Source organism: Scyliorhinus torazame, chromosome 4 (assembly GCF_047496885.1).
Source record: "Scyliorhinus torazame isolate Kashiwa2021f chromosome 4, sScyTor2.1, whole genome shotgun sequence".
NCBI lineage: Eukaryota > Metazoa > Chordata > Chondrichthyes > Carcharhiniformes > Scyliorhinidae > Scyliorhinus > Scyliorhinus torazame.
In genome coordinates, this window is record NC_092710.1 from 115,433,343 (window position 1) to 115,460,736 (window position 27,394).

The following is a 27,394-nucleotide window of genomic DNA, read 5'->3' on the forward strand; positions in this document are numbered from 1 at the left end:
GACGGTTTCCCGGTCGATTTGTATATAAAATATATGGACCTGTTGGGCCCGCTGTTAGTTAGGACCTTCAATGAGGCAAGGGAAGGGGGGGCTTTACCCCCGACGATGTCCCGGGCACTGATCTCCTTGATCCTGAAGCGGGACATGGATCCCCTGCAATGTGGGTCTTACAGACCGATTTCCTTGCTAAATGTAGATGCCAAGGTGCTGGCGAAGGTCTTAGCCACGAGGATTGAGGATTGTGTGCCGCAGATCATCCATGAAGACCAGACGGGGTTTGTGAAGGGGAGATTGTTGAACGTGAATGTGCGTTTTGAACGTTATCATGATGCCGGCGAGTGAAGGGGAGGCGGAGATAGTGGTGGCGATGGATGCTGAGAAAGCCTTCGATAGGGTAGAGTGGGGGTACCTGTGGGAGGTGCTGAAGGGGTTTGGGGAGGGGTTTGTCAGGTGGGTTAGGCTGTTGTATGAGGTCCCGATGGCGAGTGTGGCCACAAATAGGAGGAGGTCCGAGTACCTTCGATTGCACCGAGGGACGAGACAGGGGTCCCCCCTGTCCCCCCTGCTCTTCGCACTGGCGATTGACCTGGCTATGGCACTGAGAGAGTCGAGGAACTGGAGGGGGTTGGTGCGGGGTGGTAGGAGCATAGGGTGTCGCTTTATGCGGACAACCTGCTGCTGTATGTGGCGGACCTGGTGGGAGGAATGCCAGAGGTAATGAGGATCCTTGGGGAATCCGGGGACTTTTCGGGGTACAAGCTCAATATGGGGAAGAGCGAGCTGTTCGTAGTTTAGCTAGGGGACCAGGAGAGGGGGATTGGCGAGCTCCCACTAAAAAGGGCGGAGAGGAGCTTCAGATATTTGGGGGTCCAGGTGGCCAGGAGCTGGGGGGGCCTTGCATAGGCTTAACTTTACAAGGCTGGTGGAGCAAATGGAGGAGGAGTTAAAGATGTGGGACGCGTTGCCGCTGTCCTTGGCGGGTAGGGTGCAGTCAATCAAAATGACGGTGCTCCCAAGGTTTTTTTTCCTGTTCCAGTGCCTCCCCGTGTTTATCCCGAAGACTTTCTTCAGGCGGGTTAACAGGAGTATAATGGGGTTTGTGTGGGCGCGAGGGAATCCGAGGGTGAGAAGGGTGTTCCTGGAGCGGAGTAGAGATGGGGGGGGTGGGGGGGGGGCTGGCGCTGCCCAACCTCTGTGGGTACTACTGGGCCGCCAATGCGACGATGGTGCGCAAGTGGATGATGGAGGGGGAGGGGGCTGCATGGAAGAGGCTGGAGAAGGCGTCCTGTGTGGGTACGAGTCTGGGGGCGCTGGCAATGGCGCCGCTGCCGCTACCTCCGAGGAGGTATACCAAGAGCCCGGTGGTGGTGACGCCCTCAAAATTTGGGGGCAGTGGAGGCGGCATAGGGGGGAACTTGGGGCCTCGGAGTGGACCCCATTACGGGGGAACCACTGGTTCACCCCAGGAAGAACAGGTGGAGGGTTTTCGGGGTGGCACAGGGCAGGGATACGAAAGTTGGGGAACCTGTTTGTGGACGGGAAGTTCGCGAGCTTGGGTGAGCTGGATGAGAAGTACGTGCTCCCCCCGGGGAACACCTTCAGGTACTTACAGGTAAGGGCGTTTGCCAGATGGCAGGTTGTGGAATTCCAGCGGCTATTGCCACACACAGTACAGGACAGGGTGCTCACGGGGGTGGGGGGTGGGAGTGGGGAAGATCTCGGAATCTTACCAGGTGATGCAGGAGGAGGTGGAGGCCTCGGTGGTGGAGTTGAAAGGTAAGTGGGAGGAGGAGTTGGGAGAGGAGATCGAAGAGGGGACGTGGGCAGATTCCCTCGGGATGGTGAATTCTTCCTCTTCATGCGCGAGGCTCAGCCTCATACAGTTTAAGGTGCTGCACATGGCACACAAGACCGGGACAAGGATGAGCCAGTTCTTTGGGGGTGAGGACAGGTGTGTTAGGTGCTCAGGGAGCCCAACAAATCACACCCATATGTTCTGGGGATGACCAGCGCTGGAGGAATTTTGGAAGGGCGTAGCGAGGACGGTGTCGAGGGAGGTAGGATCCAGGGTCAGACCGGTCTGGGGGCTCGCAATATTAGGGGTGGCAGAGGAGCCGGGAGTGCAGGAGGCGAAAGAGGCCGGAATTCTGGCCTTTGCGTCCCTGGTAGCCCGGCGAAGGATTCTCCTTCGGTGGAAAGATGCAAGACCCCCAAGCGTGGAATCCTGGATCAGCGATATGGCAGGGTTCATTAAATTGGAGAAGGTGAAATTCGCCTTGAGAGGGTCGGTACAAGGGTTCTTTCGGCGGTGGCAACCGTTCTTAGACTTTCTGGCAGAACGATAGACATTGGTCAATGGCAGCAGCAGCTGGGGGGGGGGGGTTTACTTTATTTTTGTTTATGTTATTTACACTGGAGGGTCTGAGGGGGTGTATACACCTGTTGTGTTAAGTCGGGGTGTTAATATTAATTTATTATTTATGTACAGGGGGGGGCGGGGAGGGGTTTGGGAGGTTGCTTTTTTTTTAGCTTGTGTTTTGTACTTCACCCTGTTGGGTTCTTTTTTCATATTTTGTTATTTATATTTTATGAAAACGTTTAATAAATTTATTTATAAAAAAAAAAATGAAGACCTTCACCATTCTCAAAGAATTCATTTTGGAAATGTTCAAATGTGCCTATATGTTATGTTCTAAATATGCTTCGGTTCTAGCTTTTGCACAATTTATGTTTTTATATATAGCTTCAATCTATGATCCAAAAGCTGAAGAAACTTCAGAAGAAGGCTGTACAGGAAGATGATTATGAGAAAGGTGAGCTCCTATTGAATTTTGTCATAATTAATTGCATTATTATAAAATGTTATATTACATTTCTTTTGAGAACATGAGCCGAATTTCTTCGTAATGCTTAGTACTGCAAAATTCAGTGTCCTATTATGTTCATGTACAAAATTATGGGTGGCACAGTAGCACAGTGGTTAGCACTGTTGCTTGACAGAGACCTGGTTTCAATTCCCGGCTTGGGTCACTGTCTGTGTAGATTCTGCACATTCTCCCTGTGTCTGCTTGGGTTTCTTCGGTTGCTCCGGTTTCCTCCCACAAGTCCCGAAAGACGTGCTTGTAAGGTGAATTGGACATTCTGAATTCTCCCTCTGTGTACGCGAACAGATGCAGTGAGGTGACTAGGGGATTTTCACAGTACTTCATTGCAATGTTAATGTAAGCCTACTTGTGACAATAATAAAGATTATTATAAGGCGTGTGAATATGATGGTGAAATGAGATAAGTGCCATTTTTATCCGCTCATGGTTGTGGGCATTGCTGGCAAGGCCAATATTTGTTGCCCATCCCTTAAGAACACATAAGAGTCAGCCACATTGCTGTCGATCTGAAGTCGCATGTAAGCCAGTCAGATAAGGACGCAAATTCCCTTTCCTAAAGGACATTCGTGAATCAAATGATTTTTTTAATGACAATCGGGAATAGTTTCATGGTCACTATTACTGGGACTAGCATTCAGTGCCAGATTTTTAAAAAAAATTATTTAAATTTCATCGCTGCCATTTTAAACCATATTCCCACAGCGTTAACCTGGGCCTCAGGACTACAAGTCAAGTGACATTACCACTATGCAACCATCTCCCCGGATGTTCCACTCGGCAAATTGCAAATTTTAACCTCCAATGAGTGGAGTTGGGACTCTGTTTGTTTTTATTTACATTTTAATTTCTCTGTCATTTTATTGTTGGTTGCTTTCTTGAAAATATATGCTTCAGTTCTGGTCTTAAGCTTGATCTGTTTGACAGACCTCAAATTTGATTACATTATGATTACTCATCTTCATAAATTCTGTTGTATCTGAAGTGTGCCTGTCTTCCAGATTGCTGCTGAAAGCCATTCTAGATGTGAATTTTCCCAATGGAGTCCATAACAATGTATCCTGAAGCAGTTTTATGTCAAACTTACTAGCTCAGCTTATGTCACCACAGTTCCAATACTGGACTGTTTGAGGTCACCTATTGTAAAGTTATTAACTAGATCAGGGGTTTTCAAACTCAGGGTCCCGACCCGCAGGTGGGTCGCGGCTGGGTGTCGGGAGGGTCGTGGAGCGATCAGTTGTGGAGTTCCCGATTACGGGAAGAAGTTCCCAACTGCAGTCCCCGATTGGTTGCGGTGTTTGAGGTGGCGGGCTGCGCGAGGCTCGACTGTGTTCTGGTCACCGCGCGCAGAGTGTTTGGGATGGGGGGTGGTGGATTATGGGTTGATGGGCGTCCACGTGGACGCAATACTAACAGTGGTGGCCCCAGCTTGGAGCTCCGCTCTGGTGTTCGTCCTTTGCGCGCTGCTCGGCTCGACCCCCTCCACCGATCAGCAGTATGCAGTCTGCAGCTACTTGGTCAATCCGTTCAACGGCGAGCACAACGTCCGTTTGTACTCCCCGACGTTAAGTACTGGTCGGGAAGTGGTCTGTGACTGGGGTGGGTACAGGGAGAGGAAACCAGGTTTCTCGGAATACTGATTAACCGAGGCTGGTCAATAGGACTGACATATGTGATCACTGAAAGAAACCTACAGTCATCACTTTGTTTCTCTGTGGAAACCAGGAAGTCAGAGCTTTTGGTGAGAATGGAGCAGGAGGTGACTTGGATGTTTGGATAGTGCAATGCAATGGAACCAGTAAAATAGTGTGACATTGTGTGTGTTTGACAAGTTATTTCATCTCCTCTAAAGTCGGAGTTTGTAAAGTAAAAACAGGATTGTACTTTTTTCTATAATTGTTTAAATTTCTAAAGACATGCTAATACAAATGTAAGGATGCACATATTCAACTGAAGTTAATTTAACTTTTAGCAGTAAAAAGTCGTAAATTTGAAAAAATTGGAAATTAGAAATAAAGTTTCAAAGTTTAAAAAAAAATAGATGCCGGCCTTTAAATATGAACGATGAGTCTTTCTGTCAGAGACAGCGGCAGAGAGCAGGTCATGCACCCGGCATGTCAATGCTTTGGGTGCAACAACAAAGAGGTGAGATTACTCCATTTTCTAGCTGCCAGTAAGCAAGCAACAGGAGTGTGAAGAACTGAAGATGAGTCATTTTGTAGTAAGGTAGAGAGGGTCAGAGATACAAACAAAACAGGATCTCACAACTAAATCTGCTGGAGAGAGCTTCTCGGGAGAGTCCACAGTAGGACAAGGCAGTGCTGGTGTGAGCTGTATCTCAGGCCCCAGGACCTCTGGTGAACAAACAATCAAGAAGAAACTGAAATCGGGAACAAAGCAGTATAAAGATGATTTCTTGAGGTATGGCTTTAATTGTGCCAATGCAAATCAGGATGCAAAGCCCATAGCTGACAAAGCAGAAATGCAACATTAAATGACGAAGCAACAGATAACTTGAGGACCAAGCAGACCAATCTGCCACATTAAATGTAAGCAAGAATGGTATCTCTCGAAGATCGGCCGGCATGGGTCGCTAACGTCAGTTGGTATATCTCGTGAACGTCAGCCGGCATGGGTCCCGGAGGTCCGTGGTTGGTAAAAGTGGGTCCCGGGAAAGAAAGTTTGAAAAACACTGAACTAGATAATCTCTTGTAACCTATAAAATACTGTTGGCTTGCTTCATTTATCCTGGGCACTTGTAGCAAAATCCAATTTTTAACTTAGTCATGTGACAATTTTTCTTGGATCCAGTTGAACTTTTTCATTTGTTTCCCTTCGCCTAAAATATTTTCAGTTTTCTTGATTTGAGATTATCTTGCATATTGCTTTCTTTTTCCTGTCATTTACATCCTTCTGAACAACCCGTATTTCTGAAAATTCCTCACTAATCTTCTGAGTTAAGCCATGTTTGCATAGTAAATGTTTACTTCTGAGATGTATGTTTTCAGTTCCACCATTTTATTCGTATGACTTCTAATTGTTGATTAAATATATTTAGTTACATATTGGGATTTTCCTCTTGGATCCCGGTTTTGACTCTTCTCACCCGCTATCTAGATTCCACATGATTTCTGTCAAGTTCAGCCAGGAGTCAGCATTACCAAATATAAATGAGGGCCAAAAGCTAAAATTGCCTGAAACTTAAAGCGATGCAGTCATGGAAATTTAGCTCCCATGTGTGGTAACATGCCTGTGGATATTACATGTACTCAGCAGTGTGACCTCCCACTAGCAGGTGGCGTCAGACATCAGTCATGTGACAACCAGCTATCGGCAGAAGGTTGTAAGGCGTACATCAGGACAGTCACACATAAGGGTACTTACAGGAGAGTCGAATGTAATTCCATGATAACTTGGTCTGTATAACAATTTTGATCATTACTTTACCACCGGGACATCAATAAATCATCATTCTGGTTGAGTCACAAGCAGTTCTGTAGAATACCTGCAAAGACAAGATCACAAACACAACATGGTACTCGGAGTGTTGAAGATTTGAGGGTAACATCAGAAAAGGCGAAGTTAAACCGGCTGAAGAACTGACCTGGTAAACTATGACCATTGGTGACTCAACACAACAAACAACACTGAAGTTTGAGATGGAAGCTTCAAGTCTCTAATTGGCGCGTTTTCAAACAGCAGTTTAAACTCTATGTCTCAGCCCATGGTCTGCAGGCGCACAGTCTGACGAGAGGTGAATTACGTTGCTGCTCACAGTGGCGGGTCCACAAGCAATTGAAATATATAATGCATTTGCTTTTGATAGTGAAGAGTAGATCAAGAGATACGATGAAGTGATCAAGTACTTCGATCGGCATTGCTCTCCCATGAAAAATGAAACATTTGAAAGATATATGTTTTGTACGCGTACTCAGAAACCAGGCGGCGAGTCTTTTGACAGTTTTGTGTCTGACTTGAGGCTGAAGGCTCAGTCCTGCAATTTCAGTGATCTAAAATCATCAATGATACGTGACCAAGTTGTTTTTGGCATATCAAATGATAAGCTCCGTGAAAGGTTGTTACGAGAGGAAGACCTGAAATTGGAAAATGCGATGAAGATTTGTCATGCGAGTGAGTTGGCTGCACAGCAAATCGGCACACTTACTCTGAAGCATTTTGGCGCCAGCATTGAAGAGGATGCCAGCGCCATCAGCAGGTCAATAAGAAACATGGTCTCAGTGCGGGCAGCCATTATACGCAGCGACAGGAGCTGCCGTCTTCTATCAGAAATGTAGCAATCGACATGGCCCACGGCAATGTCTGGCCTTTGGAAAAGTCTGTTCCAGGGGTAGCTGTGTTGGTCAGTGATTTTTGCGACCTACAGTGGACAAAATCAGATCAGTTAATGCGGTTGCTGAGATGTTTCCGGACAAACAGTTCTTCATCAATCTTATTGCAAACAAGGACCAGAAGAGTCCGACCCATAAAGCTGAAGATATAATTTCATAAAATAACCAAGTTAGTGAGAACAAACCTGATGCTATCGAAACCAGATGAAAAAGTTTAGTATGGATGAATGACCATTGGTACAATGCGACCGAGACATGCGAACGAGGGCCTACTTCCTCAATTGGTCCGCTTTGCACAGGCTGAACGCGCAGCTGGAAGGCGTTGATCGACCGGGACTGCCAATACACTATGGTAAGAAAAAGATAGAGATGTTGGGTGAATGTGAACTTGACCTAAGCGTGCACGACACAACCTATATGTTACCATTTTATATTGTGGACATGAAAATCAAGTCCATCATAGGAGTGGATGCATGCGAGACCCTGAACCTAGTTGAGCGGCTGTACTTTCCAGAGAGCAGATGGCCTGCCAAACTTTCCAAGTAGCACAAGATATGATAGTGCAGTCATTTGATGAGGATCCAGCAGAAATCCAGGCGGAGGACAAAAAAATCAGATGGAGACAGAAGAGCCGAAGGGCATTCCAGACTTCTGGTTAACAGTCTTCAAGAAGGTATATATACTCAGTGGCATGACACAGGTGCTTGACGAGCCCATATTAAAGCACCTACAAGATCTGAATGTTAAGAGCGTGAACAGCCGATGAGCTTAACTCTGGAGTTTAAGTTCGAGCCTAATAAGTATTTTACAAATGAGGTGATTATGAAAGTATACCAGCTGGAATTGCGGCCTGACAAACTTGAATCTTCATTCTTTGATGAACTAGAAATCATGGGTTGCACAGGCTGCCAGATCTCCTGGAAGAAAGGAAAAAATGTTACGTTGAAAACAATTAAAACCAAACCAAAGCACTAGGGTTGGACGACTCGCAAAACAGTGACAAAAACTGTACCAAATGACTCATTCTTCAATTTCTTCAGTCCTGAGATTCCATGGTTCTGCAGCAAAACTCGATGCTGACTTTGAAATTGGTCGCCTCCTGTGCGAACACATAATTCCATGTGCAATGTTCTATTTTACGGGAGAGGTTTTTGCAGAAGATCCTGACTCTGATGATGAATACTACGAAGACATATATGAAGACTATGAAGATGATGCAGAAAGTAAAGACATGAAAGGTGAGCCAGATGAAGACGAATATGGTAAATCTGTTTTGTGGGAGTAATAGCGAGCTAGATAAAGGAGCCCAAGAAGCGCTGCTCCTGTGGTTTGGCGGGAATGACGAGGTGGTCACAAGGGACGCGCAGACTGCGCAGGACACCGAGAAGTGCGAGAGCTCTGAGACGGTGCGCTCCGAAATGAAAAGTGAGATTGCAGTGGTCGACACCTTGGAGAAACAGCTCTCGAGTAAACTAGTAACAGAAGACAATCTTGGAGAAGCTAGCTCCAGAGGCACATCGTCTCAGGCCTCTGAAATGGTTCTAGTAGTCGACTCCCTGATGCTTGAGGCTATTCCACTGGATGATGAGTTGGAGGAGCTGATGACCATGTTGGTATGTAGCTCAATGGATCACAAATATATACTAACGCAAGACTAGGATGACTCATCGCCTGGATCGTCAAGGCAAGAGAACGTGCATAGTGTAATCACTAGTGATGAGGAGCCATCGATAGATGTTCCAAGAAGGGACAGCACCTGATGCTATAGATGTGGCTCCACCCAACCACCAGAGAGGGAAGCTCTGCAACCTCCAGTTGAGGGCACAGACTTGGTCGTGGCTACATAGTCCCTCGGAAGCACGCCGACGCCAGAGGTCTCAACTGAAGAGCTGCATACTTCTGTGCACAGGGTGCAGACCAGAAGTAAGACCAGGGTTGCCAAACCCAAACTCAAAAAGAGAAGCACTTGCCAAATGATCATCAAAGCAAAAAAGAGGAAGGGGAGAAGAGTGGGAGAGCTAGCACATCCCACTGATGCCAACAAGAGAGATGATGTCCATGTTGTGACCAACAAGTCAGAGACCGTGAATATACAACGATGCACCAAACAGTGTTGTGTGAAGAAATGCAAAAAGAAAAAGCTGGTGATGCAGGTGTGGCAAAAGGAATACTAAGCAAGAGACCGGTCTTCAAAAAGGCTCCCGTGAGGGAGTCACAATGAGCTGTGCGCAAGGGACATTCACCAAGCAGGCATATCATGGCTATGGACACTAGTTAAATTTGTTTATATTGTTTATATAATAAACCAAATGTGTAAAGTAAAGATATTAATCATGTTTGTACATAAACATCAATATGTCCAAAGGAAGGGGGAAGATAATATTACATGTACTCAGCAGTGCAACCTCCCACCAATAGGTGGGATCAGACATCAGTCATGTGGCATCCGGCTATCGGCAGAAGGTTGTAAGACGTACATCAGGACAGTCACACACAAGGGTAGTTCCAGGAGAGTCTAATGTAACTCTTATGATAACTTAGTCCGTGTAGCAATTCTGATAATATAATAATCTTTATTATTGTCAAAAGTAGGCTTACATTAACACTGCAATGAAGTTACTGTGAAAAGCCCATAGTCGCGACATTCCAGCCCCTGTTCGGGTACACCGAGGGAGAACTCCATGTCCAATTCACCTAACAACACGTCCTTTGGATCTTGCGGATTATTACTTTACCATGTGTACATCAATAAATCATCATTCTGGTGAGGTCACCAGCAGTTCTGTAGAATATTTTGCAATTCTTACCAGGATCAGTACTGGTGACTTACGCAGTTGTACAATATCATAATTAAAAATGCTGTGATCATATGTTACAAACTGAATAATGTTTGCAACAAAGGGCCCACAAAATGCACAGAGAACAACGTTAATTTGACCTGTTGTGACAGTCATGTCTGCACGGCTTCATTCTACTTCTCAGTTTTGTTTTGATGTTTCTCTAATTATTGGTTCAAGACATCTAGACTACAGTTGGTTATGACACTGGAGTCTTGTATTTCCAATACTGCACCAAATTACCTGTGTTTAGCTTTAGATGTTTTTCCTGCTAAATTTACTATTCTAATAACGGAATATATTTAGTTGACCATTTTTAACATAAATTGAAATATCTTTAGAACTGTTGTGCAGACACGTCTAATTTACTTTTGATAATTTGCATACTGTCAAAATTGTGCAGTAGATTAATGTTAAACCTTACTTTGCAGTTTCATTTTCATGTAAATAAATTACATTTTCATTTATGAAGGATAGCATTGTCTCAATGGATTATCAATTTTAATTTAATTTTGTTGTAGCTGACAAGTTCAGCAAGAAATTAGCGGAGTTGAAAAGAGAGAAGAGCTCCTTAAAGTTCCAGCTGCCTTCCTACCAACCTTGTATTGCAAGATTTCTGCAAGAAGTTAAACTTCAAGCACAAGCTGCTGAGCACCACAAGTATGCACATTGTTCTATTACCTGAATATAAATATCACTAAAAAGAAAAGCTGATATATGTAAAGGAAGAAGGAACTGTTGATAGATTTTTATATAAATATCAATTTAAAGAATAAATTAATTATTCCAGAAACGTCTTAAGTTGTTTGTTTATATTTATATTTTATTGCCATTATTGGGACCTAAAAGTGGGCATGCCTTATTATCTGGACAGCAATTATAAAGAGTGTCTCTGATTCTCAGTGTAGTTCCATTATAGGTTGTAGGGTATGTTGACTGTTGTTATTTCTAGCAGTAGCCGGGGTCTAGAACAGATACATTAATGTCCTTGCATGTCCTGAGGTTAGAATGTAACGGGGTTACATTGTGGGACCTTGCTGGCTACTGTGGATCCTGCATTAAAATTGTGAAGGCACTTGAGAAGTACAAAAAAAGTGTTCTGATGAAAGGTTAACTTTTGTGACTCTCCACAGATGCAGCCTGATCTGCAGCATATTCTGTTTTTACTTTGTGGTAGTTTGGCCCCTTTAAAAGGGGCGAGCTCCACTGATCACGTGACCAGCTCAAGGCCAATCAGGCAGGAGCACATAGAACATAGAAAAATACAGCGCAGTACAGGCCCTTCGGCCCACGATGTTGCACCGAAACAAAAAGCCATCTAACCTACACTATGCCATTATCATCCATATGTTTATCCAATAAACTTTTAGATGCCCTCAATGTTGGCGAGTTCACTACTGTAGCAGGTAGGCATTCCACGGCCTCACTACTCTTTGCGTAAAGAACCTTTGCGTAAAGAACATGAACCTCAGCCAATTGAGACTTTACTCGGGGCCCTGGGAGCAGGACCCCGGGCAGTGTGGACCACGGAGCTGAAGAGGAAAGACTTGTTGTAAATTGTTCTGAGACTGTTATCCACGCTTGGGGGCCTTGCATCCTTCCACTGAAGAAGAATCCTTCGCCGGGCTACCAGGGACGCAAAGGCCAGAATACCTGCCTCTTTCGCCTCCTGAACTCCCGGCTCCTCTGCCACCCCAAATATTGCGAGCCCCCAGCCCAGTTTGACCCTGGATCCTACCACCCTCGACACTGTCCTCGCTACGCCCTTCCAAAATTCCTCCAGCGCTGGGCACGCCCAGAACATATGGGTGTGATTTGCCGGGCTCCCTGAGCATCTAACACACCTGTCCCCTCCCCCAAAGAACCGGCTCATCCTTGTCCCGGTCATGTGTGCCCTGTGCAGCACCTTAAACTGTACGAGGCTGAGCCTCGCACACGAAGAGGAAGCGTTCACCCTCCCTAGGGCATCTTCCCACGTCCCTTCCTCAATCTCCTCTGCCAACCCCTCCTCCCACTTACCTTTCACCTCCACCACCGAGGCCTCTTCCTCCTCCATCACCTGGTAAGTTTCCGAGATCTTCCCCACTCCCATCCACCCCCCCCCGTGGGGCACCCCGTCCTGTACAGTGCGTGGCAGCAGCCGCGGGAATTCCACCACCTGTCGCCTGGCAAACGCCCTCACCTGTAAGTACCGAAAGGTGTTCCCCGGGGGAAGCCAGTACTTCTCCTCCAGCTCACCCAGGCTCGCGAACTTCCCGTCCACAAACAGGTCCCCCAACTTTCGTATCCCTGCCCTGTGCCACCCCGAAAACCCTCCATCTGTTCTCCCTGGGACGAAACCGGTGGTTCCCCCGTATTGGGGTCCACGCCGAGGCCCCAACTTCCCCCCCCTGTCCCACCTCCACTGCCCCCAGATTTTGAGGGCAGCCGCCACCACCGGGCTCGTGGTATACCTCCTTGGAGGGAGCGGCAGCGGCGCCGTTGCCAGCGCCCCCAGACTCGTACCCACACAAGACGCCGTCTCCAGCCTCTTCCATGCAGCCCCTTCCACCACCCACTTGCGCACCATCGTCGCATTGGCGGCCCAGTAGTACCCACAGAGGTTGGGCAGCGCCGGTCCCCCCCCCCCATCTCTACTCCGCTCCAGGAACACCCTTCTCACCGTCGGAGGCCCCTCGCGCCCACACAAACCCCATTATACTCCTGTTAACCCGCCTAAAAAAGGCCTTTGGGATAAATATGGGGAGGCACTAGAACAGGAATAAAAACCTTGGGAGCACCGTCATTTTGACTGACTGTACCCTACCCACCCAGGACAGCGGCAACGCGTCCCACCTCTTGAACTCCTCCTCCATTTGCTCCACCAGCCTTGTGAAATTAAGCCTATGCAGGGCCCCCCAGCTCCTGGCCACCTGGACCCCCAAATACCTGAAGCTCCTCTCCGCCCTTTTTAGTGGGAGCTTGCCAGTCCCCCTCTCCTGGTCCCCTGGGTGAACCACGAACAGCTCGCTCTTCCCCATGTTGAGCGTGTACCCTGAAAAATCCCCGAATTCCCTAAGGATCCTCATTACCTCCGGCATTCCCCCCACCAGGTCCGCCACATATAGCAGCAAGTCGTCCGTATAAAACGACACCCTATGCTCCTCCCCACCCCGCACCAACCCCCTCCAGTTCCTCGACTCCCTCAGTGCCATAGCCAGGGGTTCAAAGGCCAGCGCGAAGAGCAGGGGGGGCAGGGGGGACTCCTGTCTCGTCCCTCGGTGCAACCGAAAGTACTCGGACCACCTCCTGTTTGTGACCACACTTAACATCGGGACCTGATACAACAGCCTAACCCACCTGACAAACCCCGCCCCAAACCCAAACCTCTTCAAACCCAAACCTCCCACAGGTACCCCCACTCTACCCGATCGAAGGCTTCCTCAGCGTCCATCACCACCACTATCTCCGCCTCCCCCTCCCTCGCCGGCATCATGTTAACGTTCAAAAGCCTCCGCACATTCGCGTTCAACTGCCTCCCCTTCACGAACCCCTCTGGTCTTCTTGAATGATCTGCGGCACACAATCCTCAATCCTCGTGGCTAAGACCTTCGCCAGCACCTTGGCATCTACATTTAGCAACAAAATCGGTCTGTAAGACCCACACTGCAGGGGATCCTTGTCCCACTTCAGGATCAAGGAAATCAGTGCCCGGGACATCGTCGGGGGTAAAGCCCCCCCTTCCCTTGCCTCATTGAAGGTCCTAACTAACAGCGGGCCCAACAGGTCCATATATTTTATATACAAATCGACCGGGAAACCGTCCGGTCCCGGTGTCTTCCCCGCCTGCATGCTTTCTATCCCTTTGGTCAGCTCCTCCAGCCCAATCGGGGCCCCCAATCCCGCCACCATCCCTCCTCCACCTTCAGAAACCTCAATTGGTCCAGGAAGCGGCCCGTCCCTCCCTCCTCCCGTGGGGGCTTGGATCGGTACAATTCCTCGTACAAGTCCCTGAAGACCCCATTGATGCCAACCCCACTCTGCACCACACTCCCTCCCCTGTCCTTAACTCCCCCGATCTCCCTAGCTGCATTCCGCTTCCGAAGCTGATGCGCCAGCATCTGGCTTGCCTTTTCCCCATACTCGTAGATCGCACCCTGGGCCTTCTTCCACTGCACCTCCGCCTTCCTGGTGGTCATCAGGTCGAATTCGGCCTGGAGGCTGCGCCTCTTCCTCAACAATCCTTCCTCAGGCTCTTCCGCATACCTCCTGCCTACCCGCTCCCTCTCCCCCCGCTCCCTCCGCTCCTTGTGGGCCCTAATGGAGATCAGCTCTCCCCTCACCACCGCCTTCAGTGCCTCCCATACCATCCCCACTCGGACCTCCCCGTTATCGTTGGCCTCCAGGTACCTCTCTATGCTTACTCGGACCCGCTCGCTCACCTCCCCGTCCGCTAACAGCCCCACCTCCAAGCGCCACAACGGGAGCTGGTCCCTCTCCTCCCCCAGCTCTAAGTCCACCCAATGTGGGGCGTGGTCCGAAATGGCTATCGCCGAATACTCGGTAGCCTCTACTCTCGCTATCAGCGCCCTACTCAAAATAAAAAAGTCGATTCGGGGAAAAAGCCTTATGGACATGTGAGAAGAATGAAAATTCCCTGCCCCCGGCCTTGCAAATCGCCAAGGGTCCACCCCTCCCATCTGGTTCATAAATCCCCTCAGCACTCTAGCCGCCATCAGCATCCTACCCGTCCTAGACCTGGAGCGACCCAGTGCCGGATCCAGCACCGTGTTAAAGTCTCCCCCCATTATCAGGCCCCCCACTTCCACGTCTGGGATCCGACCCAACATACGCCGCAAAAAACCCGCATCGACCCAATTCGGGGCATACACATTGACCAGTACCAACCTCTCTCCCTGCAACTTACCATTACGTACCTACCGCCATTGTCTGCCACAATGCTCGACGCCTCGAATGACACCTTTCCCACCAAGATCGCCACCCCTCGATTTTTGGCATCCAGCCCCAAACGAAATACCTGACAACCCACCCTTTCCTCAATCTTACCTGGTCTGCCACCTTCAGGTGTGTCTCCTGGAGCATAACCACCTCCGCCTTGAGCCCCTTCAGGTGCGCGAACATGTGGGCCCACTTAACCGGCCCATTCAGTCCCCTTACATTCCAGGTTATCAGGGGGCTACCCGCCCCCCTCCCCCGCCGACTAGCTATAACCCCATCTCAGCCAGCCACGCGCCCGCCCCACCACGCCCGGCCCGTTCCCCACGGTGGCAGACCCACCCCCCCCCCCACTCGCTCCAGCTCCCCCTTGACCATAGCAGCAGCAACTTGATTCCCCCCTCCCCCCCCCCCGGGCTAGGACCCATCCTAGTTGATTTACTCCCCCCAGTCAGCTGACTCCTGCTGACCCCGGCCACTCCCGCCTCCTTCGACTCCTCCCATTGTGTGACACACCCTCCTCTTCCATTCCCCATGCACAGGCTCTCCCCCTTCCCCTTCCATCCTAAGCGCGGGAAACAACCCTCGCTTCCCAGCCCCGCCCCCTCCAGTCTTCAGCGCGGGAAAAAGCCCGCGCTTTCCACCTACCCGGCCCCGCCACCTCTGACGCAGCTTCTTTTACAGGCCCAGTCCCCTCACCCTCGACTTGGGCCTCCCCCGCGGGGCCCCATCTCACCACCGGCCACTCACCCCTGTTCCGTTTGCTTACCCCTCTCCAAAGGCCCCCCGATCAACCCAACCAGAACAGTGCCCAACCCACCCTAACCACCCTCACCGACCAGAAAGAGAAAAACACAAAGAAAAAGAAACCAAGAGCAAAGGCCCCCCCCCCCCATAAAAAGTAACGTATCAACCAGAGTCCCCAAACGCTCATCCTGACCCTCAATCTGTGTCCAACTTCTCAGCCTGAACAAAGGTCCACGCCTCCTCCGGAGACTCAAAATAATGGTGCCGGTCCTTGCAGGTGACCCACAGTCGCGCCGGCTGCAACGTGCCAAACTTCAACCCCTTACTGTGCAGCACCGCCTTCGCTCGATTGTACCCGGCCCTCCTCTTCGCCACCTCCGCACTCCAGTCCTGGTATATTCGAACCTCCGCGTTCTCCCACCTGCTGCTCCTCTCCTTCTTGGCCCACCTGAGCACACACTCCCGATCAGCGAACCGAGGAAACCGCACCAGCACGGCCCGCGGAGGCTCGTTAGCCTTGGGCCTCCTCGCCAGCACTCTATCGGCCCCTTCCAGCTCCAGGGGCCCCTGGAAGGACCCCACTCCCATCAGCGAGTTCAACATGGTGACCACATAGGCCCCCACGTCCGGCCCCTCCAGCCCCTCCGGGAGGCCCAGAATCCGCAGATTCTTCCGCCTCGACCGATTCTCCGTCTCTTCGAACCGCTCCTGCCATTTCTTGTGGAGCAACTCGTGCGCCTCCACCTTTACCGCCAGGCCTAAGATCTCGTCCTCGTTGTCGGAGATCTTTTGTTGGGCCTCGCAGATCGCCACCCTCTGGACTGTCTGTGTCTCCAGCAGCTTATCAATAGAAGCCTTCATCGGCTCTAGCAGGTCCGCTTTAATCTCTCTGAAGCAGCGCTGGGTACCCTCCTGTTGCTCCTGCGCCCACTGCATCTACGCTGCCTGGTCTCTGCCCGCTGCCATTTTGTTCTTCTTTCCTCGCACCTTCTTCGGGTCCACCACCACCTTTTTAGTCGCCCCGCTCCTAGTAGAAGCCATATACTATCAGGGAATTGTTATAATCACCTTCCCACACCGGGAAACGTCGAAAAAGTGGCGTTGGGGGCCCTGAAAAGAGCCCAAAAGTCTGTTTTTGCGGGAGCCGCCGAATGTGCTACTTAGCTCCGCATAACCGCAACCGGAAGAGTTAATTTAGATTTTAATCATTGCCTTGTACTTGATTTCAGTTTCTCTCCAAGTGTCGAGTGGATCTTGTTCAATCCACAAATTTTGGCAACAGACTTCTATTTTCACTTCAGTTTATTACTCGTTGATTGGCCCTGTTTGAATTTTGTGAATCAAGATGTTTATAAAGAGCTATTCTTTATGCTGTTGCCTCATTCGTAGGTAAAGTCCTAAATTAACAAGATCATTTCCCTTTTGTTAATCCATGCTGACTCTTTCCAATCTGCCACTGTGTTCCAAGTGCTCTACTATTAAATCTTTTATAATGGATTCCAGAATTTTCCTCACTTCCGACGTCGGGCTAACTGGTCTATTATTACCTGCTTTCTCTCTGCCTCTCTTTTTAAAAAGTGGAGTTACATAAACTACCCTCCAATCTGTAGGAACTGTTCCAGAGTCTATAGAATCTTGGAAGATGACCACCAATGCATCCACTATTTCTACGGCCACTTCCTTACTCTGGGATGTAGGTTATCAGGTCCTGGGGATTTATTGGTCTTCAATCCCATCAATTTCCCCAACAGCATTTTCCTACTAATACTGGTCTCCTTCAGTTTCTCCCTTTCACTAAACCCTGCGTTCCCCAACATTTCTGGTATGTTATTTGTGTCCACCTTTGTGAAGTGTATTTAGTTAGTCAGCCATTTCTTTTTACCCCATTATAAATTCTCCTGTAAGGGACCTACACTTGCCTGCACCAATTTTTTTTTTCTTCGCATATCTATAGAAACCTTTACAGTCAGTTTTTAATGTTCTCTGCCAGCTTACTCCCATACTCTAAACTCCCCACCATATATGCCAGCTCAACAACAGCAGCTCTGTACGATTGGCAATATCGTTTTTAGCACATAGGCAGGCATCTGTTTGGGGGGGGGGGCAACTGGAGGGGGTTTATATATATATTTGGGCGCCGGGGAAACAATTACACAACAATTACAAAGGGCAACACACGAATGGATCTGATGTTGGTGTTGCCGCTTGCTTCTCCCGGATGGTTTTTGCTGCCGTTGTCGTCTCGCGATCACCTCCGCTTCAGCCGTTCGTCCCGTCTTTCGCCCGGATTTTCCTTGTTCTCTGTTCCTGTAGATGCCAAGTTTGTTATTGTTTCCCGTGCCCTCCTTTCGACTGTCATTCCCTTGCCTCCCCCCCCCACCTCACTGGTTCCCCTCTATTGTTCCCTGTCTCCTCCCTCTTTCCCCCCCTTTCCTCCTCCTGTGGTTCGTCTTTATTTTCTCATGTTTAGCTGCTACCCCCCCCCCCCCCCGAAAAACCGGCCTATCCCTGCCTCGGCTACTTTCCCCTGATTCTTGGCTACCTGGCTGTTCTTCTGCTTGTTCGTTGGCCACAAACAGCTCCCGGAACAATTGGGTGAATGGCTCCCACGTTCTGTGGAAGCCGTCGTCTGACCCTCTGATGGCGAATTTGATTTTCTCCATTCGGAGAGATTCTGAGAGGTCGGACAGCCAGTCTGCAGCTTTGGGTGGTGCTGCTGGCCGCCAGCCGAACAGGATTCTATGGCGGGCGTCAGTGAGGCAAAGGCAAGGGTGTCCGCCCTCCTCCCCAGAAATAGATCTGGCTGGTCTGATACCCCGAAGATCACCACTTTCGGGCATAGCTCCACCCTCATCCCCACCACTTTGGACATTGCCTCAAAGAAGGCTGTTCAGTACCCCGCAAGTCTTGGGCAAGACCAGAACATGTGGGCATGGTTGGCCGGGCCTCCTTGGCACCGTTCACATCTATCCTCCACCTCTGGGAAGAACCTACTCATACGAGTTCTTGTTAAGTGGGCTCTATGTACCACTTTTAGCTGCGTCAGGCTGAGCCTTGCGCACGTGTAGGTGGGGTTGACCCTATGCAGTGCTTCGCTCCAGAGTCCCCACCCTATTTCAATCCCAGGTCTTCCTCCCATTTCTTGTTGCGTCCAGTACGGTGTTGGCCCTTTCTACCAGTCAGTCATACTTGTCGCAACAGTTCCCTTTATCTAGGATGCTTGCATCCAGTGACGCTTCCAGTAATGTCTGTCGTGGCAGTTGTGGATACCTCCTTGTCTCCTTTCGTAGGAAGTTTTTGAGTTGCAGGTACCTTAGATTGTTCCCCCTGGCTTGCTGGAATTTCTCTGTCAGTTTGTCCATTGTTGCGATCCTGACGTCCGTGTATAGGTCCCTGACTGTCAGTGTCCCTCCGTCCTGTCCCCACTTTTTAAAGGTGGCGTCAGTCAGCGCTGGTGTGAACCTATGGTTGTTGCAGATGGGAGCTTTGTCCGACATTTTGGTCAGGCCAAATTGCTGCCGTAGTTGGTTCCAGGACTGGAGGGTGGCTATCACCACCAGGCTGCTGGAGTGTTTTTTGGGTGAGGATGGGAGTGCCGCCGTGGCGAGGCCCGGAGGGAGATCCCCTTGCAGGAGGCCTCTTCTGTGCTTCTGGTTCCTTGATTCATCCCCTTATTCGCTCGGCTGTCGCCGTCCAGTGGTAGAATTGTAGGCTTGGTAGGGCTAGCCCCCCCCCCCCCCCCCAACGGATTTCGTTTTTTGTAGGACGTTCCTTGGGATCCTAGCATTCTTCACCCCCCCCCCCCCCCCCCCTCCCCCCATACGAACGCCATGATTAGTTTGTCTAGTGCTTTGAAAAAGGCCTTGGGGTTGTAGATCAGGATGGATCTAAGTAGGAAGAGGTACCTGGACAGCACGTTCATTTTGATCGTCTGGACTCTCCCCGCGAGAGAGACTGGGAGTGTGTTCCATCTTTGCAGATCCTTTTTTACTTCCTCTGTCAGACTGGTGAGGTTCCATTTGTGGATCTCTTTCCAGTCATGGGCTATTTGGATCCCCAGGTAGCGGAATTTGTGCCGGGCTTGTTAAAACGGCAGTCCCGTTCGTGCTGCCCCCCCTCCTAGTAGGTGTACCGGGAAGATCTTGTTTTTGCTCATGTTGAGTTTGTAGCCCGAGAAGGCGCCAAACTCTTTCAGGAGCGCGATGATTCCGTCCATGCTGCTTTGTGGGTCCAAAATGTAGAGGAGCAGGTAATCCGCAGAGAGTGAGACTCTGTGCTCTCTGCCGCCCCTTTGGATCCCCTTCCAGCTTTTTGCTGCTCTGAGAGCAATTGCTAATGGTTCGATAGTTAGAGCGAACTGCAGCGGGGACAGTGGGCATCCTTGACTGGTGCCCCTGTGCAGCTGGAAGTATTGGGAGTTGGTGTGGTTGGTCCGTACGCTCGCCTTGGGAGCGTTGTATAGGAGTTTTACCCAGGAGGTGAACCCTGTTCCAAGTCCGAATCTCTCCAGTACCTCTTGAGGTATTTGCATTCGACCCTGTCGATGGCATTTTCTGTGTCTAGGGAGACGATCACCTCTGGTGTTCCCTCCCCGGATGGGGTTTAGCAGGCGCCTGATGTTCGAGGTTAGCTGCCTACCTTTGACAAAACCCGTGTGGTCCTCTGCGACCAACTCTGGTACGCAGTCTACATTACTTGTCCCGTCGCCACTATTTTTCACCGAAGCCTTGTTTAATTCTGGCCCTTAATTTCCCTGCCTATCACTTTTTTTATTTCTCTTATTGTCTTTTATTCTCCTCCTTGATTCCACCTCTGCTGACTCCTTGCTTAGGTCCCATCTCCCTGTAATTTTAGTTTAAATCCTCCTCAACTACTCTGATGACAACAGCTTACAATATAAGTAAACTAATATAGATGGCGAGTTTAAAATTTATGTGATCCACTGATGCCAAGTTACACTTTAGACATGAAAATAAAAAGCTCAGACTCTCCTGCTTTAGTTTACTTACCCGTATCTTATTGAAGTGTTTCTAATGTTCTGTGAAGCCTCTTGGGTGAAATCTGCTGAAACTTTATCACAGGCACAAAATAAAGAAATTAGTCAATAGCTAACATCATTGGTTCTTGAATAGAAATTCTGTTTTACATAAAAACTTTAGAATTTTGGATATGCTACTGTTTCACTTGCAAATAATATACATTTCAGTACTTACCTTTTGTATGTTCAGTAATGCAGGTAGTTTGCTGAAAACTACAGAAGATAAATATTCAGATTCAAATCCTGATAATCAACATTTGTCATGGTCAAGGAGAAAACAGCTTATTCTAGACAGACAACAGTTACAGGTATGTGATGAATTGTACATGCTTATATAGGCCAGAATTCTCCTGAGTTTGCTGGTGGCGGGATTTTCTGGCTCCACCAGCAGTGCACTTCCACCTGCAGTTTTCCTTGCGGCATGGGGTGGCTTCAGTGGGAATTCCCATTGACAGCAGCGGGAGCAGAAAATCCTGCTGTCAGCCAACAGGAGACATGCAAAAGGAGTGTGATAGAATATTCTCCTCTTGTGTGGATGAGTGCAGCTCCAACAACACTCAACAACCAGGACAAAGCAGCCTACTTGATTGGTACCCCTTCCACAAACATTCAGTCCCTTCACCATTGTGAACTGTGTGTGATGAATGTGCATACATATTTCAGATGTATTGTATTATAGGTATTTTGTGCAGTAAGAATTAGAAATCTGGGGTAGTGTGCAACTGCTGCAGTCATGTTTTAAAAGAAATGCTAATTTGAAAGGTTGGGAGTCGGGACAACTAAAGCATTGTAAAAGGATTGGGCTAATGTAATTTATATTTGATTAAGGGGATTCCCTGTGGAGTTAATTAGATTTCAGCTTGGTACGGTGATGTCCTTGTTGGGTGGAGTCAAAGAATCAGACATTTTGAGAAATAATTTCAGTTCTGATCTAACTGAAGCTGCGTCCAGATGGGAAGCAGTTTTGCTCTCACTGCAGTTCGGTTAAAAGAGATTAATAGTCTTTAAGGCAGTGCAGACTTGTCTGCGAAAAAGGGGGAGCTGAAACAAGCTGGGAAGCATCTTCTGAAGAAATACAGCCGGAGCTTTGCATGGGTCTGACAGGAGTCAGATCTTTTCTTTAAAGCAGTATCAAGAAATCTCTCTTTCTCAAATAACATCTCTGTAAAAAGAAGTATTCTTGAGTGGCAGTGGTATTTAATAGTGGATTGAGAGCTGAGATTTTTTTTTTTCCCCTTGTGTCAGTAAAAAGGTAGCAATCAAGGGTATTGTATTCACTGTATTGGGTAGTATTGTTTAAGGAGTAAGTTATTTTCTGATGTGATGTCAAAGATTTTAGGTGCGATTTAACAGAAAAAAATTATTTTCTTTAAAAATATTTTATTCAACTTTTCAATTTTATACATAACTGCAACACAATAACAAAACACCCTTAACCCTCCCACCTCCTTAACCAAAAGACCCCCAAAGGAAACCACCCCCAACTCTCTGCACCCTAGCAATTAACGGTGACCTTCTATTTAAGGATCAGAATAAACGGCTGCCACCTCCGGCAGGACCCCCCAAGTGCCCCCCTCACGGTGTACTTAACTTTCTTGAGATATAAAAACTCCATAAGATACCCTAGCCACACTGAGGCACTGGGTGGAGAAGCTGACCTCCATCCCATTGGCACCAGCCTTTCGAGCAACCAGTGGGTCGAAGGCCACGGCATTAACCCTCGCCCCTGTCTGCATCTCCGGCAAGCCCTACCCTCCAGAAATGGCACCTCAGGGCTTCAGTTCAATTTGTAGAATCACTGACATGGTGCTAAAGAAGGAGACTCGGAACCCCACGAGCTCAGGACATGATCAGAACATTTTCACATGGTTAGCGAGGCCCCTCCCACAACGCTTGCACTCATCCTCCACTCTCACAAACAACCTACTCATCCTAGATTTTGTCAAATGGGCACTATGCACTACCTTCAACTGTCACACAAAGATGTTACAGTCACCCTCTGCAGGGCCTTGCACCACACCCCATTATCCAATTCTAACCCCAACTCCTCCTCCTCCCATTTAGCCATAATCCACTCCACCAACACTGTGCCTCCGCCATGACCCTACACTAAGTTCCCGAGGTACTCCCCTCTCCATCCCTGCCAGTGACAGAACCCTCTCCAAAGAGGACCGCGGCACCACAGGGAATGTCGGAAAGATCTTCTTCGCGAAATTGCGAACCTGTAGGTACCTAAATGCAAAAGCCCAAATTTCTCCGACAACTCCTCCAGGCTCGCAAATCACCCCTCCAAAACAAATCCCTCGTCCCTTCCATTCTCTTCTCCTCCCATCTCCTAAACCTGGCATCCAACCTCGCCGGCTCAAACATGTGGTTCGCACAAATTGGCATCGGCTTCGATACTGCCCCCAATTTAAAGTGGTGCCAAAATTGTCTCCATATCTTCAACATGGTTCGCTGGACATTTCCCCAAAGAAAATGGAAGTGAGGCTGTCACCTGTGGCCATTCCCCTCGCAAACGTATATGGTTTTGGATACTGTTGGGGGGTGACTGTTCAGGTGAAAGCAACAGTAGCCAGATCTGTGGCACTACAACTGGCTCTGGGGCACAGCGGGAAAGGGTAAAGGTATACTGGACTGTAGTGATAGGAGACTTGATAGTTAGGGGGACAGACAGTAGATTCTGTGGCCGCAAATGGGAGTCCAGGATGGTGTTGCCTCCCGGGTGCCAGGGTCAAGGATATCTCGGAGTGACTGCAGAACATTCTCAAGCGGGAGGGGGAGCAGCCAGAAGTCGTTGTGCACGTTGGCACAAATGATGTAAATAGGGATGAGGTCCTGAGGAGTGATTATAGAGAACTAGGAAAAAGGTTAAGAAGCAGGACTTCGAGGGTGGTAAACTCTAGATTACTTCCAGTGCCACGTGCTATTGAGGGTAACAGGAGAATATGGCAGATGAATGCATGGTTAAAGAATTGGTGCAGGGGGCAGGGATTCAAATTCTTACATCATTGGGATCTTTTCTGGGCAGAAGTGACCTGTTTAAGAGGGACAGGTTGCATCTGAATGGAGGGGGACCAATATCCTGGGGGCAGATTTGCTCGTGCTGCAAGGGAGGGTTTAAATTATAATTGGCAGGGAGGTAGGATCCTCAGCAGTAGGAAAGCAAATGAGGGGCTGAAAAGAGATGCAGTACTCGGCAACAGCAAGCTGAATATACATGATAGGCAGGAGCACGGTAGGGAGCGGGGAAAACCTGTTGGATTAAATTGCATCTATTTCAATACAGGAAGGCTGACGGGTAAGGCTGATGGGATATTATAGCCATAACTGAAACATGGCTTGGGGAGGGACAGGACGGGCAGCTTAATGTTCTAGGATACAGGTGCTTTAAAAGGGACAGAGGTGGAGCAAAGAGAGGGAGGGGATTTGTATTTTTTAAAAAAATACATTTTATTCAAATTTTTCGGCCAAACAAAACAATACAAAGGTTTTCCTTTTTACAACAATAAAACAATATAAATAACAGTGGCCGTTTTAACAAATAAATAAATAATATATAAACTAAATGGCAACTGCCATAACAAAAATAATAACTCTCCAAAAATAAAATCAAACAATCCATTATACATAACCTAGTACAAATATCTATACAAAAACACCCCTGAGGACCCACCCAAGCCCCCCCCCCCCGGGTTGCTGCTGTTACCTTCCCATTTCCTTTATCGTTCTGCGAGGTAGTCAATGAACGGTTGCCCACTCCTGGTGAACCCTTGAGCCGAACCCCTTAGTGCGAACTTTATCCGTTCTAGTTTTATAAACCCTGCCATGTCACTTATCCAGGTCTCCACGCCCGGGGTTTTGGCTTCCTTCCACATAAGCAATATCCTTCGCCGGGCTACTAGGGACGCAAAGGCCAAGACATCAGCCTCTTTCGCCTCCTGCACTCCTGGCTCTTCTGCCAACCCCCAGCCTGGCTCGACCTGGACCCCCACCACCTTCGAAAGCACCTTTGCCACCCCCACCCAGAACCCCTGCAGTGCCGGACATGACCAAAACATGTGGGTGTGGTTTGCTGGGCTTCTCGAGCATCTCCCACACCTATCCTCTACCCCGAAAAATTTACTGAGCCTTGCTCCGGTCATATGCGCCCTGTGTAAAACCTTGAATTGTATCAGGCTTAGCCTGGCACACGAGGACGACGAGTTTACCCTACGTAGGGCATCAGCCCACAGCCCCTCCTCAATCTCTTCCCCCAGCTCTTCTTCCCATTTCCCCTTCAGCTCATCCACCATGATCTCCCCCTTGTCCCTCATTTCCCTATATATATCCGACACCCTACCATCCCCCACCCATGTCCCTGAGATCACTCTATCGTGAATCTCCTGCTTCGGGAGCTGCGGGAATTCCCTCACCTGCTGCCTCGCAAAAGCCCTCAGTTGCATGTATCGAAATTCATTCCCTTGGGGCAACCCATATTTTTCCGTCAGCGCTCCCAGACTCGCAAACGTCCCGTCTACGAACAGATCTCTCAGTTGCAAAACCCCAGCTCTCTGCCATGCTCCAAATCCCCCATCCATTCTCCCCGGGACAAACCTATGGTTTTTTCTTATTGGGGACCGCACCGAGGCTCCCGTCCTTCCCCTATGTTGTCTCCACTGCCCCCAAATTTTTAGTGTTGCCACCACCACTGGACTTGTGGTGTATTTCTTCGGGGAGAACGGCAACGGCGCCGTCACCATTGCATGTAGGCTGATTCCTTTGCAGGACGCCATCTCCAATCTCTTCCACGCCGCTCCCTCCCCTTCTCCCATCCACTTACAGACCATTGAGATATTGGCGGCCCAGTAGTATTCACTTAGGCTCGGTAGTGCCAGCCCCCCCCTATCCCTGCTACGCTGCAAGAACCCCCTCCTCACTCTCTGGGTCTTCCCGGCCCACACAAAACTCATGACACTTTTCTCAATTTTCTTGAAAAAAGCCTTCGTGACCATCACCGGAAGGCACTGAAACACAAAAAGGAATCTCGGGAGGACTACCATTTTGACCGCCTGCACCCTACCCATCAGTGACAGGGGCACCATGTCCCATCTATTAAAATCCTCCTCCATCTGTTCCACCAATCTTGTTAAATTAAGTCTATGTAAGGTTCCCCAACTCCTGGCGATCTGAATCCCTAAGTACCGGAAATCTCTTGTTACCTTCCTCAGCGGTAAGTCATCTATTCCCCTGCTCTGCTCCCCCGGATGCACCACAAACAACTTACTCTTCCCCATATTCAATTTGTACCCCGAAAATTCCCCAAACTCCCTGAGTGTCTGCATTATCTCAGGCATCCCCTCCACTGGGTACGCAACATACAGCAATAAATCATCTGCATATAACGATACCCGGTGTTCTTCTCCTCTCCTGAGTACTCCCCTCCACTTCCTGGAGCCCCTCAGTGCTCTGGCCAGGGGCTCAATCGCCAATGCAAGCAGTAATGGAGACAGGGGACACCCCTGCCTCGTCCCTCTATGAAGACGGAAGTAGTTAGACCTCTGTCTGTTCGTGACCACGCTCGCCACCGGGGCCCCATACAGCAGCTGTACCCATCCAATAAACCCTTCTCCAAAACCAAATCTCCTCAGCACCTCCCACAGATAATCCCACTCCACTCTGCCGAATGCTTTCTCGGCGTCCATCGCCACCACTATCTCCGCCTCCCCCTCTGGTGGGGGCATCATCATTACCCCTAGCAACCTCCGTATGTTCGTGTTCAGCTGTCTCCCCTTAACGAACCCAGTTTGATCCTCGTGGACCACCCCCGGGACACAGTCCCCTATCCTCGTCGCCATCACCTTGGCCAGGAGCTTAGCATCTACATTTAAAAGGGAAATGGGCCTGTAGGACCCACACTGCAGCGGGTCTTTTTCCTTCTTCAAAAGGAGCGATATCGTTGCCTCCGACATAGTCGGGGGCAGCTGCCCCCTTTCCCTGGCCTCATTAAAGGTTCTCGTCAAAAGCGGGGCCAGTAGGTCCATATATTTCCTATAAAATTCCACCGGGAATCCGTCCGGTCCCGGGGCCTTCCCCGCCTGCATGCTCCAATCCCTTTTACCACCTCCTCCATCTCAATCTGTGCTCCCAGTCCCGCCCTCTCCTGCTCCTCCACCTTAGGGAATTCCAGCTGATCCAAGAAACACATCATTCCCCCCTTCCCTTCCGGGGGCTGAGCCTTATATAACCTCTCATAAAATGCCTTGAACACCCCGTTCACACTCTGCTCCCCGTTCCATCTCTCCCTCCTCATCTCTCACCCCACCTATCTCCCTCGCTGCTCCCCTCTTCCTCAATTGGTGGGCCAGTAGCCGACTCGCCTTCATACTCATACTGTACACCCTGTGCCCTCCTCCACTGTGCCTCTGCCTTACCCGTGGTCAGCAGGTCAAATTCCACATGTAGCCTTTGTCTTTCCCTGTACAGTCCCTCCTCCGGTGCCTCCGTATATTGCCTGTTCACCCTCAAAAGTTCTTTCAACAATCGCTCCCTTTCTTTACCCTCTTGCTTCCCTTTATGTGCCCTTATGGATATCAGTTCCCCTCTAACCACCACCTTCAACGCCTC

General features: G+C 49.2%; 1 protein-coding gene across 8 annotated transcripts in view; it reads left to right on the forward strand.

Annotated features, from left to right (window-relative positions):
• Positions 1-27,394, forward strand: part of disc1 (DISC1 scaffold protein) — a 215,018-nt gene that overhangs the window by 39,634 nt on the left and 147,990 nt on the right. For all 8 annotated transcript variants that reach the window (XR_011940649.1, XR_011940650.1, XR_011940651.1 and 5 more), the window contains 3 exons: positions 2,744-2,813; positions 10,590-10,728; positions 20,979-21,096. Coding sequence is in view for 5 of the 8 variants with exons in the window: in XM_072498529.1 (XP_072354630.1) it covers positions 2,744-2,813; positions 10,590-10,728; positions 20,979-21,096 (327 nt within the window). In the remaining 3 variants the exon portion in view is untranslated. The remainder of the gene's footprint in view (positions 1-2,743; positions 2,814-10,589; positions 10,729-20,978; positions 21,097-27,394) is intronic.